Source organism: Saimiri boliviensis, chromosome 11, assembly GCF_048565385.1.
Source record: "Saimiri boliviensis isolate mSaiBol1 chromosome 11, mSaiBol1.pri, whole genome shotgun sequence".
NCBI lineage: Eukaryota > Metazoa > Chordata > Mammalia > Primates > Cebidae > Saimiri > Saimiri boliviensis.
In genome coordinates this window covers 32,449,473-32,463,714 of record NC_133459.1, presented here as the reverse complement: position 1 = coordinate 32,463,714, position 14,242 = coordinate 32,449,473, and the positions used below count along the sequence as shown (strand labels likewise).

The window sequence follows — 14,242 nt, the reverse complement described above, 5'->3', positions numbered from 1 at the left end:
TCATATTTCCACATCTGGTGTATTCTTTGACACTTGGTAGATGCTTGTTCAATACTGGTTGATGAATCACCAAATGAATGAATTAATGAATGACCTTTTAACTAGACTAGAGCCTCCTTAATGAGAAGCATATCAACAAAAGGCCTCCAGGGCCCCGACTCACCAGACTGCCTGCTGTCTCCACCCTGCAACTTATCATCCATGCCACCCTGGGGAGATGACTTGACTTCTCTGTGCCTCAGTTGCCCAACTGTAAAATGCAGGTCAATAATGGGAACCCCCTTGCAGAGTTGTCTTGTGTATGTGTAGTTCTTGAAGCAGTGCCTGGTGAGAGGTAGCACTCACTAAGTCTTGGCCATTCGTGTTAACTTGATTTTAACTTTTTCTTCATTTGACCAATCAGATCAGTATTTGCTCCAATTTGCAGGACCAAGTGGTGCATTTCTGTCCTTCCAAGAAACTGCCTCAACCGTGACATGAAAAGACATTCCTTTCTGACTTCCAAGCTTCCCACAGTGTGGTCTACACAACCTGATCTGCCATTCTTCCCCAGTGCAATCAGCGCTTTTGGAAATAACAGAAGCTTTGGAGTTAGAAAAACAATACAAAACTCAGTTTTCATGCTTCCCAGCTGTAGAACTAATAAGCTTAGATTAAGTAACTAGACCTAGACCTCAGCTCCCTTGTTGGCAACAGGGGAATAAGGATGTACATCTGATGGAGTTATTTTTACCAGTGAAACAGGTCACCATACAAAGCATCCATGCAGAACCCAGTCTGGAGGGTTGTCAGTCAGTGGTCTTTCACCTTCCTACAGACCAGCCCCCTCATTTTCCTTTGCACTTCTTGATCACTTCTAATTTCTTCAGTTTTCATTTGTGTTGGTTCATCTCTCTGAGCTCTTTCCTGCCATCTCTAGCTCACCCGATCTCTTCATTCTCCTAATTTCTATTATTTTTCATGGGCCACCACCACTGGATCACTCTCTTGGATACTGGGTCTTACCGTTATTACATTTACCAGTTCCATGGGCCTTCGTCCTGTCTCCCTACCAAGATTGTGAGCAGTCTCAAGGCAGAAGGCCAGATTTCCGTTGCCCCTGAGCCTGCAGGAGCTCAGTCCCAAATGAGTTGACCCCACCGAGGAAGCCTCAGGACTTGGTAACTTCACACTCCTCCTCTCTACCCACTACTCCTGAATCAAATGCTCCTAGACCATAGCTCTGCAATGCATTGAAACCCTCAAGACCATGTATGAACACGTGAGATAATTTGATTTTTGTTAACGTATCTTCAAGTGGATCACTATTTCATAAGCAAAGTCTTCATTTTAGACTTAAAAAGGTCTTGCTTATTCTGTCCCTGGATTAGGAAATGCTGTAGGGTTGAGGCAGTCGGCACCAGAAGTAAGGGACAGTCTATTGGAGACCCCTTCACTTGCCCCAGGGAGAACGTGCTTGGTTTTCTCAGCATGATGCACATTAGATGCCAGCCTGGTTTTCAGGCATCTGGGGAGTAGCATGACAGGCAGAGTGAGAGAGCCTGATGCCATCTAGGGTAGCTGAATCCCATCCTTAAAACCTTAGACAGGGCTGGATAAAGGAGCCCCTGGGAACCTATCCCTTCTTGGCCCTTCTCCCTCCTTCTGTCTGAGCCTTGGGAGAACCCTGCTTTGCAATCAGCATCTGTGTCTTTTTCAGTTTTTTTCTAGTTTTGTTTTTGATTAAGTATCCCCACCTTGTGGACAATTAAATGCAGACGCTAATGGTCTTTTAGAAAATCTTTTAATATATGCTAAGAGCCACTTCGCTTTTGAGAGGCTGTAATAGGACAAGAGAGACGATGGCTTCTCCTAAATTTAGAAAGAAGGATGATTATCTGGAGGATCTAAAGCAGGGGCCGGCAAACTTTTTCTTAAAGGGCCAGATAGGAAATTGTGGGACATAACTCTGCTGTCATAATGCAACAGCAGCCTTCGACAATACAGAAGTGAATGGGCTAGGTTGGCCAAGTCTATGATCTTGAGTTCACAGGGCACAAGAGTTCCGTAGGTTGAAAATCAGAAATTTCCCAAGAAAGACTTCTGGGCAGTGAAGGCAGCTACAGCAGAGTCCCTGCCTGACTTTCTGTCCCACTTACCTCCTTGTTTCTTTTAAGGAAAATCAGATAATCATACCCTACTATGATAAATGTCTTACGGGGTTGCAGTGTCACCTCATTTCAACCTCGCACCAGTCCTAGGAAATAGTTGTCATTTTTGTCCCTACTAGGGCACAGAGAGGTTAAGTCACCTGCCTAGGATCTTCTTCCCAGCTTGTAAGTGTTGGATTCCATGGGGCAGTGGATGTTCATATGACGTTGGAGCCAGAATTCAAATCCAGACCCTGTTACTGCATTTTTCTTGAATTATGTCACTAAAGAGAATATAGTTTCCAACACATTTGTGAAAGACTTAAAAGCATCTCCAAATAGATATGAAAAGCCGGTTTTCTACTTTCCACATCCACATAGAAAATTAAAAGGAAACATATTGCCTAATGCATAAGACAAAGAAAACAGGACACCACATGGAAGCTTTGGAAATTGACAGCATGAAACAAAATGACAGCAATAAGACAAACATATCAGTTATGACAATAAAGGTAATTAAACTCCCTTTTAAAAGACAAAGAGCTGAGCTTTAAAAATATTCTGCTTACAAGAAATAAAAAAAGAGATGAATTATCTATAGTAAGTGCATTTTTTTTTGAGACAGAGTCTCGCTTTGTCATCCAGGCTGGAGTGCAGTAGCATGATCTTGGCTCACTGCAACCTCCGCCTCCTGGGTTCTAGCGATTCTTCTGCCTCCCAAGTAGCTGGGACTGCAGGTATGTGCCACCATGCGTGGCTAATTTTTGTAGTCTTAGTAGAGATGGAGTTTCACTATGTTGGCCAGGCTGGACTCGAACTCCTGACCTCATGATCTGCCAGCCTCAGCCTCCCAAAGTGCTGAGATTGCAGGCCTCAGCTACTGTGCCTGGCTCCTGTATTTTCATTTAATTTTTAAAGAAATACTTAAAACATTGCTTGAGCCTGGGAATCAGAGGCTGCAGTGAACTATGATCATACCACTGCACTCCAGCCGGGGTGACAGAGCTGGACTCTGTCAAATAAATAAATAAAGGAACACTTGGTGGTTGTAAAAATTTCAAACGATGCACAAGTGCAGTAAAGCTCAGAATGAAAATGCTCATTTCCCAATCCCACTCCCCAGAGGAAAATGATTGAACAGTTTAGCATAAACATGTCCACATTTATTCTCTATATGTACACCAAATGTGTTACTTTTTTTTTTTTTGAGACAGAGTTTTGCTCTTGTTACCCAGGCTGGAGTGCAATGGCGCGATCACGGCTCACTACAACCTCCGCCTCCTGGGTTCAGGCAATTCTCCTGCCTCAGTCTCCTGAGTAGCTGGGATTACAGGCACGCACCACCATGCCCAGCTAATTTTTTGTATTTTTAGTAGAAACGGGGTTTCACTATGTTGACCAGGTTGGTCTCGATCTCTCGACCTTGTGATCCACCCGCCTCGGCCTCCCAAAGTGCTGGGATTACAGGCTTGAGCCACCGCGCCCGGCCGTGTGTTACTTTTAAAATCAGAAAAAAAGGCAAGTCCTGTAATGAAGACAGAAGGTCAGTTCTCCTTCCTCCCACAGAGAAATCTAAGTGGTGGTGGTAGCTCATTTAGGCATCTAAGGAAGAATCGTAAGTGCGGATATTGGGTTTCTTGCAATCTCTTATTTAATCTTCTTGTCATTCTTGAGGAAGATATACTTGTGCTTGATGCATGAGAATCTGGAAAAACAGTGAGGTGAATTGACTTTCCCAAAATCACCCAGCTAGTAATCACTGAGTGTGTACTATGTGCTAAATACTAGGCCAACTGCTTTACATCATTATTAGTCCATTATCACATTTCTATGAAGAAATATCCAAAACTGGGTAATTTATAAAGGAAAGAGGTTTAATTGACTCCCAGTTTCACATGGCTAGGGAGGCCTCAGGAAACTTACAATTATAATGAAAGGCAAAAGAGAAGCAGGCACCTTCTTCACAGGGTGTCAGGACAGAGTGAATGCAAGCAGGGGAAATGCCAGTTCCTTATAAAAGCATCAGATCTCCTGAGACTCACTATCATGAGAACAGCATGGGGGAAACTGCCGCCGTGATCCAATTAACTCCACCTGGTCCCACCCTTGACATGTGGGGATTATGGGAATTACAATTTGGGGTGAGATTTGGGTGGGGACACAGAGCCTAACCATATCAACATCCATTGCCCCATTGAATCTTCATAACAACCTCATGAAGATAGTATTGTTATCTTCACTTAATAGATGAAGAAACTGAAGCTCAAAATGGTTATGTAATTTGCTCAAGACCACAGTTAAGTGAGTAAGAGAGTCGGGGTTCAAATCCAGATATTCTGATTCCAGAATCATCACTTTTAACCTCCAAGTGAGGACTGAGTCCAAGTTCATTCTGCTTGTATTCTACCACAAAACAGTGGAAGACAGGTGGTAAGGGGCTCAGGTGGGTAGCAGGAAGGCAGCGCGGGAGAGTAGGAGGCCACACTTCCAGCGACAGGGCCTACTTCCAACTCCAGAGTCACTTTCGTCAGAGGAAAGAACTTCCACTACTTCTTTTCACTCACACTATCAATAAAACCCCTTTAGCAGCAGCCTACATCCCATTACAGAGGCAGTGGTTGAGCTGGGCATTCCCATGTGCACCCATGGTGATTGAAAATGCAGGCTCTGGAGCTGGACTTTCCAGGTTTAAATCCTGGCTCTGCGCCTTCCTACGGTGTGTTCCTGGCCAGTTGTCTAAGCTCTTTGAACCCTAACAGTATTCCCTCAGCTATGAAATGAGGCTAATGCCCGTGCCTGCCTTATCGGTAGCGGTGAAGACTAACACACAGCAAAAGTAAAAACACACATGAAGGGTAGCGCCTGGTATGCTGTAGGGCTCAATGCTCTATTACTATTCATTCTTTGTATTCTATTCTGTCACCATTCCCTATTCCTCTTTGCCTTGCACAACTCTAGCATCACAGTCAGGAGAAGTGGCTCATCTCTCACAGGGACAGCAACCCCTTATCAGAAGCCCAGTGTATCACTCAGCCTAGGCTGCCGTAACACAGTACCGCAGACTGGGCACCTTAAACAACAGAAATTTATTTTCTCACAGGTCTGAAAGCTGGAAGTTCAAGATCAAGGTACTGGCAGGGTTGGTTTATCCTGAAGCATCTCTCCTTGGCTTGCAGATGCCCACGTCCTCTCTATGTTCTTACGTGGCCTGTTTTCTGTGACGTGCACCCCTGGTGTCTCTTCCTCTTATAATGAGGACACGAATCCTACTGGATTAGGGCTCTGTCCTGATGACCTCATTCAACCTTATTTATATCCCGAAAGGCTTTCTCTCCAAATGCAGTCACATCGGTGGCTAGGGTTTCAACCTATACATTTTGGGAGGACACAGTTCCATTCATAACACCCAGTATCCCTACCTATCAACCAGTATTTCATTCCTTCAATAAATATTGAGCATCTACTGAGTACCAGGTGCTGGGACAGGCACAGGGTCCCTCTTTTGTCTTATTGCTGAGCTCTTCTCCCTGTTCAAGGCAGGATCCACCCTTCTTTTTCCTTCTTTTCCTTGTGTGTATGTGTGTGCATGTGCACACAGGAATGTTTGTTTCCCTTTTTATGCCTTCACATTGTTTAAATGAAAAATTTCAAACCTATACCAAAACAGAGAGAATAGTATAGTGAACTCCCCTGTACCTATCAGTCAGCCTCGACAATTATAAACTCATAGCCTATTTTGTTTTCATTTGTACCCCCACCCATTCCCTTGCCACCACCCTGCTGGTTCTGGGATTATTTCGCAGCAAATTTCAGGCATCATACTTCATCTGTAACATTTTAGTAATGAGTCTCCAACAGATAAAACTAACTCTTTAGATCATCAGCTTTTCCTATGCTATTAAATATTTTTGAAAGAAAGTAAAAAAAAAATAGTCAAATTACTATCATTTATAAAAATTAAAAATTTCATGGAAATGGAGTGGGCACTCAGTACAATCAAATTTCCATGATTGACTAATACTTTCTTTGATAGTATTTTTTAAGTCAGTATCCTTGTTAGCTTCATACATTACAATTGGCTAATATGTCTCAAGTCTTTCCTAATCTATAGGTGTCTACTCCCAACCCCTTGAGAATTTTTTGTTGTTGTAGAAGTCAGTCGTTTATCTGGAGATAAATGAGAATTATTCAGAATGAGTCGTTTCCTGCATTCGGAATTTTGCCAGTTGCTGCCCTGGGAGGTTGTTTAACATGATTGTCTCTCTTTTATGTTTCCTTTAATTGGCAGTAAGATCTAGAAACTTAATCAGATTGAGCTTCTATTTTTTAGCTAGAATATTTTGTAGGCAGTGTCTCCAACAGAATCAGATAATATTTGGGTGTCTCTCTCTTTTAGGGTCATTAGGAACTAATAATGATTATAGCCTAGGGATTACAAAATGGTAACATGCTATCATTTATTTTTTCATGAGCTGAAATGCTATACGTAAAGAAAACATGTCTCACCAACTATTTGGTTATTTGGGAATATAGTTCATAAAGGAAAAGCAAGGAAATAATTATTTCTATTTACCAGTTTTCATATTAATGAGTTGATTCCCTAAGACCTTCCAAAGCTGCACATTTTAAAGTAGGATTACAATCTAAACATATTTTATGTATTTAAATCCACTGCTGTTTGTTCTAATTAATGCTCAAATTGTGCCATTGGCTAGTGGGAGCCTTTTGAAGTTGGCTCAACATCATCTTGTGCATTTTCTGTCTCTGACCTAGAATTAGTTGTTTCTCCAAGAAGCCCTGGTTCCTTTTAGTGGAAACTGATATTTAAAATGTGGGCACTAGGGGTACTTTTGGACTTGGTTCTTGCTTCTAAGCCTTTTTAATGAACACAGCTAGGAAATACTTTTTAAAAGAAAATTCACAGGGGTTTATTTCATTTCCAGTGTAAAAACACTTTTTCTTTTTTACTTCTTTAAAATCATATCTATATCTCCTTTCACTCTTGCTGAAAATCCAGTTCTCAACACCACTAATATAATTTCCCAATACGTAGGACATGCCTAGGAGTCGCAGAGTAGGAATACCAACGACTACCAACAATAATATAATGACTGAGAATAGTTCAAGGTTTTTTATTTCTTTTTTGTATCCTGCTAAGGTAGACTATCAAATTACTGTGTTTTAAAATCTGTTGTACTCGTTTCTTCATGTGATATTATGCCACCAACTGACATAGCATTGCATTTATTTATTTCACTCTACTTTTCAATTTTTAGAAATTGCTTATCAGTTTATTGATTTGCCTAATCTTAATATTTTAATTATTTAAAATATGTACATAATTCCAAAATGAAATATATAAAAAACCATATATTCTGAGAAAGCCTAGCTTTTATCTCTATCCCCTCTACCCTGTTCCCTCCCTCTTTCTGTGAATAATCTTTTTAGTTTTTGGTTTACCTTTTCATTGATTGTTAATACAAGTGAGAATGAGTGTATGCTTCTACCCCTTTCCTAGATAAAGAGAATATGCTATACCTACTATTCTCTACCATGCTTTTATTCACTTAACAATATAGTCTGGGAACCACTCCATGACATTATATAGAATATCCCTCATTCTTGTTTTATAGCTGCATAAATAGTCCATTTTGTTAATTACCCTAAATTTATTCAGTTAGATCTCTACAGCCAAAATTTGGGCTGTTTCCATACTTTTGTTATCACAAATAGTGCTACCTTGCATAACCTTGTACATAGATGTCATTTCATATTTTTGCCAGTGTATCTTTGGGAGAGTGCTAGAAATAGAATTGCTGGGTCAGAGAGTAAATGCATATGCATTTTGCTGGATATTACCAAACTCCTCTGCATAGCGGTTGTACCATATTGCACATTCACCAGCAAGGTACTAGAATCCTTGGTTTCTCACAGCCTCATGTGTCATTAAACTTCGGATGTTGCCTATCTAATGGATGAGAAATAATATTTCCTTGTGCTTTTAATATATATTTTCTTTTTAAGAGTGAGGCTGAACGTCTTTTCACATGTGAAAGACACATTGCATTTAGGAATCCTCTCCTCCAAATCCCTGCCAGGCAACTACCATTCTGGAATAGGAAGATGAACAACAGAGGAAATGAAGGACAGAATGAATAGAGAGGTCATTGGACAATCACAGGTGCGCAGAAGAGATTAACTAGCCAAACTAATGAAGCAACAAAGGAAGAAAACAAAGGAGCGATCGTCAAAGGAAGGGATTGGATTTCCCTCTCTAGAGATTGTAGATGGGGTTTCGTTGATGTGTATGCACTGAGTGGAGGGTGGCCTCGACAGGCAATGGCAACCACATGATCTATGGCTCCCTGGGAAGTAAACGGGGAGATCACAATCCAGCAACCAAAGAGGCCAGGCCTGTGCTGAGATGGAGCCAAGAGAGAGTCCCTTCTAACTGCTGAGATGCAAACCTGCATTGTAACACTGGAATGTAGCACTTCCCCACCTCTAAGTTCTCACGTGTCCACCAGAGAAATAGAGGAAAGCATTAGTAGTTGCAGTGAAATGGATGGATGGGCTTTGAAAACTGTAGTTACCCAGGAAGTGACAATACACATATACAATTTACTCTCTCAATGTTTGATGTAGCCCTATGTAGTTATTTAGTTTCTCTAAGCCTCAATTTACTGAAAATGGGGTAATAATCCCAGCCTATAAAATGAGGATAATAATAGTATGTGCCTTTTAGTGTTGCCATTGTCACAAGGGTAATCCACATTAAGGCCTGACACGTAGTAAGTTATCAGTACATATGAGCTTATTACTGTTGTCTGTGGTTGCAGCACTATTATGTGTCACAGGGGGATTTAGGGACAGAAGTCTTGAGATTCAATCTCAGCTCTAGTTTCATTAGCTCCGTGTCCTTGATCTGGTCTCTTAACCTACTTGGCCTTAGTTTTCTTCTCTGTAAAATAGGGGTAATAACTTCATAAATGTATGCATTTAAATGAGATAACACATGTATAGCAATTAGCATAGTAAGCCATCAGTAAGGGTTGAGTACTACAACCATTATTATTATCTTCTTTGTTAATTAAACTTCTTTTTTTTTTTTGCAGAGGAGACCAGTGACTTCCTGTCACCCAACTTTATTTGACCAATCTTACTTTATCTCTGCCACCCCTCAAACACATCCCTCCCCTTCAACGTCAATATTTCAGTCACTCCAGAAAACAGCATTTCTATTCTTTCTTTTATTTTTATTTATTTATTCTTTGAGACAGAGTCTCGTTCTGTTGGCCAGGCTGGAGTGCAGTGGCACAATGGAGGGTGGGGAGGTGGGGAGAGAGAGCATGGGGAGAAATGCCAGATATAGGTGAAGGGGGAGGAAGGCAGCAAATCACACTGCCATGTGTGTACCTATGCAACAATCTTGCATTTTCTTCACATGTACCCCAAAATGCAATAAATAAATAAACTTCTAATACAAGTTTATGTTACGAATACTTGACGACTATTTTAGATAATTCCTCCAGGTTTACAACATTAAAAAAAAAAAAGAGGATTGGGTAAATTAGACTATCTTTTATGGAACTGATTACCTGAAGAAATCTATAAAACTTTGCAGAGAGAGAAGTGCTATGTAGCTCTTTATTCCTCCCTAGTCTTGTTCAGGGAATTTTTGGCATCTGATAGCGCCGTAGTAACAGAGTACAAAGGAGCAGAGGTTCCTTTGACATGGGAGGCGGCTTAGCTTAAGATCTCTGGATTTACGCTGTCTTGCCTAGGTCTCAGTCCAAGCTCTGCAGCTTGCTAACCCAGGGCTAGTTACTCAACCTCCATAAGCCTCAGTTTTCTTAGGAGGTAATAATAGCACCAGCCTCACATGGGATTTTGTTTTGCAAAGAGTGAACATGATTATGTATGTAAGCTCAGTGCCTGAGGTGGAGTCAGCCCTCAGCCAATGGCAGAGGTGATGACAGTGACAGAAGCACTAGTAGTGGATGTTATCATCATCCTCGTCACCAGCCTTGGGGAACTGTGCTGGTCTGAGTGGGCTAGGCTACACAGTGTTAACTCACAGCCCCCAAATCCCAGCAGCTTAAAAACAGGAGTTTATATGTCACACAGACCACTGAAGCTACATATTTAACATGGTTCATCAGGGATGTCTGCTCCTCAGAGTCACTTAGGGGCCCAGATTGATGACACTTCCCTCTTGACACCTGTTTCCACAATTACTGAGGCAGGAAAAGGAAACTGTGCAAATCACACACAGGCTTGTAAAGTTTCCACATGGACATGATTTAATCACTTCTGCTCTCTTGTTGGTCACAGCAGTCACATGGCCTTGCATAACTTAAAAAGGGGCCAGCAATGAAATCCAGTCATGTGCCCTTCAAAGAGGAACAGCTCTAGTTACTATCTCAGGGGCTGAGGGTCTGGTTGCAGGAAGAGGCAGGGGTGGTGGGAAAGAAGCAGGTGAGAATGGGGAAGCCCAGGATGGGACATGTGGACAGAGGCGTAAATAACAGGCTCTGCAAGACCAGAGTCAGCCAGCAGCTGTGCCTGGACTGTCCAGTGTCTTGTGGAGTTCCTTGCCTTGACTGTATTCATTCATCCTGTCATTAACTCATTTATTCATTCAACCAGCAATCATTGAGAAACAACTGTGTGTCAAGCACCATGCTAAATGCAGGGATACCCAGTTGTGTAAGACAACGAATACGTCCCATGCCCTCCTGGAGTTTACAGTGAAGCAGGGAGTGCGGGCACCCTGATCTGAGCATCTGAGTTATAGGGTCCTGGGGTTCTGACCCTCTCCAGGGCCAGATGAGAGCAGGTGGGCTGGGTCTATGCCCCTGCCTGACAGTTGAGTGAGTCACAAAGGAAAAACACAGGGTGGCCCAAATATTAGCTGTACGTCAGCCCTTCTGGAACGACAGACGGACTTTGCTTAAAGGATTCTTTTTATTTCTCCCCTCTGGCCCTCAGTAAAGCGCCACATGATATAACTGGACCTACACATACAGGTCCCAGTAGACAAAACTCACGGTTTACAGTTTATGTAATTTTCCATAAAAACAAAAACAATGCTTGTTGCCTGACACATTTCATAGAGAGATTTTCTGTTCATTTACTCATTTGTCCCTGAAGAAAGCTGCTTCTCTTCCTTCTGTCCCCCCAGCTCCCTGCGGTGGTCACCTGACTTCGCCCAGTGGCACCATCCTCTCTCCAGGCTGGCCCGGCTTCTACAAGGACGCCTTGAGCTGTGCCTGGGTGATTGAGGCCCAGCCAGGCTACCCCATCAAAATCACCTTTGACAGGTGCCTGTGACCACAGCCCTGGGGAAGAGGGCAAGGGGGAAATTTTTATTAAGTCATGTGGGAGGGAATCCAGGGTGGAGGGGGGACCAGTACCAATGCTGAAATGTCAGCAAAGTTGAAGAACACTGACCAGACTGGATGGGGCACACCTCACTGGCTCTGCCTTTGGGCTTGGTTTGTGCTGTTTAGGGGACTCTGGCAGGAGGGGTGAAGAGAAGGCTTGGGGACCATTTGGGATGTTAGAGCCCCATCCCCAGCCCCCAAGGAGGGAGAGTGGGCAGATAGACACCATCAGATGTTGCAGCATGACACTGGCATCTGACGAGCATTCTCCTGGAAATGTCCAACATGGGAAGGCAGCTCCCAACCTCTGCCCCAAATCCCGCTCCTGTGCCCTACTTCTAGCTCTCACCCTGGCTCTGCCCCTTGGGTAGAGAACGTAGCCACCTAAATGTGAAAACAAACTTCTTCCGGACAATGTGTTCCTGGCCTGGAATAGCAGTCTGCAAACTTTGTGTGAAGAGCCAGATGGTAAATATTTTAGGCTTTGTGGGCCACTTGCCTACTTGCAGATCTCTGATGCATGTTCTGCTTTGCCGTTTTTTGTGTTTTTTTTTTTTTTTTTTTTTTTAACATCTCTCTACAAATGTAAAAACCATCCTTAGCTCTCTGGGCTAAAGACCGAATCTAGCCCTGGGGCTTTAGTGTGCTGACCCCTGGCCTAGAATGTTCTGACCTCCATGAGGCTAGTCACTGTGCCTCTAAGTCTTAAGCTGGCTCACAGACCAGGCCACAGAGGATGAGAGCAGCTTCCAACCATGGAGAGGAGGAGGAGGGGTTAAATCGAGTAGAAAAGGTCTTTCTGCATCGCTAGTGAATGTGTGCAAATTATATTAAAAGATCCCAGCCTGCCAAAATCTGGTTATTCTGAAGCCCTGGGTCAGCCAGGGCTTTTGTCATCTGCAAATTAATAAGCTTGGATTTCTCAAGAAGGCTTCATTTCTGTCATTTGGCAGATTCAAAACTGAGGTCAACTATGACACCCTGGAAGTGCGCGATGGACGGACTTACTCAGCACCCTTGATCGGGGTTTACCACGGGACCCAGGTTCCCCAGTTCCTCATCAGCACCAGCAACTACCTCTACCTCCTCTTCTCTACCGACAAGAGTCACTCGGACATTGGCTTCCAGCTCCGCTATGAGAGTGAGTCTCCATAGGCACAGGGAGAGGGATGACAGGGTCAGCCCAGGTGGGTCAGAGGCCTCAGGACTGTGCTCCACCACAGGCCTCTGCTCGGCCCCATCCTCATGATGTTTTTGGCTACATTGTGCCCTTCAGAAGGCCCTTTGGAAGGCACTCTGTTGCTCTCAGCATCCCTTAGGGTCATGGGAGCTTAGAGTTCATGACCTTCACACCAGGCCTTTTCCTGGAGACCTCATGGCCTCTTCTGTTTGCAGGTGATTGGGTGTTACCATGCTGGGCACTCTGGGATCAGAACATTTGCCTGACCTTGAAGTTAACCCAAGATGGCATCTCACACCCACACTTGCCTTTCCTTGTCACCTTCCACATTCATCCCCTCGATTTAAAGGATCAGTGTCACTTCAGTTCTCTGTAGACCAACGTAGAAAGCTGGGGCTGTGAGCACCAGAGGACAGGGTCATTTTCTTACTCCTATTGTATCCTGAAGCCTTAGCATAGCACCTAAGCCACTCTCAGCAAATACTGATGGCCACATTTCATGAGTCAGTCATTGGCAACTTCCACCTTTAATAAACTGGGGCTCTCTTCTCCCTCTTTGGAGTCAACTGGGGTCCCTCTATGGTGACAGTGAGCTGTCTGTCCCAGCTGTGGCCTCTCTATTTCAGCTATAACACTGCAGTCAGACCACTGTCTGGATCCAGGAATCCCTGTAAATGGACAGCGTCATGGGAATGACTTCTACGTGGGTGCTCTGGTGACCTTCAGCTGTGACTCGGGCTATACATTAAGTGACGGGGAGCCTCTGGAGTGTGAGCCCAACTTCCAGTGGAGCCGGGCTTTGCCCAGTTGTGAAGGTGAGGCCCACCATGAGGGGGAACAAAAGTAGCAAACTCCTCTCCTGCTACAGAAGCACAGGAGCTCAAAAGGCCACGCACTCCTCTACCCCATCAGTTAGGGTCGAGGTTTTGAGAGATGGGGGGTGGGGATCCAGGAGGATGACAGGGGTGCTCCCTGAGGCCCTCTGGTCTTTCACTGCCCTCTTCACTCCTTCTATAGCTCTCTGTGGTGGCTTCATTCAAGGCTCCAGTGGGACCATCTTGTCTCCAGGGTTCCCTGACTTCTACCCCAACAACTTGAACTGCACCTGGATTATTGAAACATCTCATGGCAAGGGTGAGTGTTTCAGCCCATAGCAGGCATTGGGATGTGACGTGGTCAGGGACCCAAGTTCCTCAGGTCAAGTTGACCTCAGTCGGGATCTCCCTAGATATTAACCTCTGGGCTTAGTCTGAACTTCTCTCACCAACAAGAAAACTTCCAGTCTTCCCATCTCTTTGAATGGTAGAATTTGTTCATTAAGTATTGTTGAGATTCTAAAATCTCCCTGCTGGAAGAGATCTTAGAGGTTACCGACTATCCAATCTCACTCAGTACAGAAATCTTCTCTGAATCATTCCCCATGAGATGGCAGCACACCAGCTCACCCTCTGCCTAAACATCCCTGGTGTGGGGAGGCCACCAACCCATTCAACAAATGGGTACCTACTATCCTTTTTGGACAGATGCTGTCTTCTTCTAAGTCTATT

The 14,242-nt window shown here is 43.8% G+C and overlaps 1 protein-coding gene across 7 annotated transcripts in view; it reads left to right on the top strand.

The window, feature by feature from the left end:
• CSMD2 (CUB and Sushi multiple domains 2) overlaps window positions 1–14,242 on the top strand; it is a 620,269-nt gene that overhangs the window by 403,449 nt on the left and 202,578 nt on the right. For all 7 annotated transcript variants that reach the window (XR_012512371.1, XR_012512370.1, XR_012512369.1 and 4 more), the window contains 4 exons: window positions 11,314–11,452; window positions 12,469–12,656; window positions 13,322–13,510; window positions 13,713–13,829. Coding sequence is in view for 3 of the 7 variants with exons in the window: in XM_074380476.1 (XP_074236577.1) it covers window positions 11,314–11,452; window positions 12,469–12,656; window positions 13,322–13,510; window positions 13,713–13,829 (633 nt within the window). In the remaining 4 variants the exon portion in view is untranslated. The remainder of the gene's footprint in view (window positions 1–11,313; window positions 11,453–12,468; window positions 12,657–13,321; window positions 13,511–13,712; window positions 13,830–14,242) is intronic.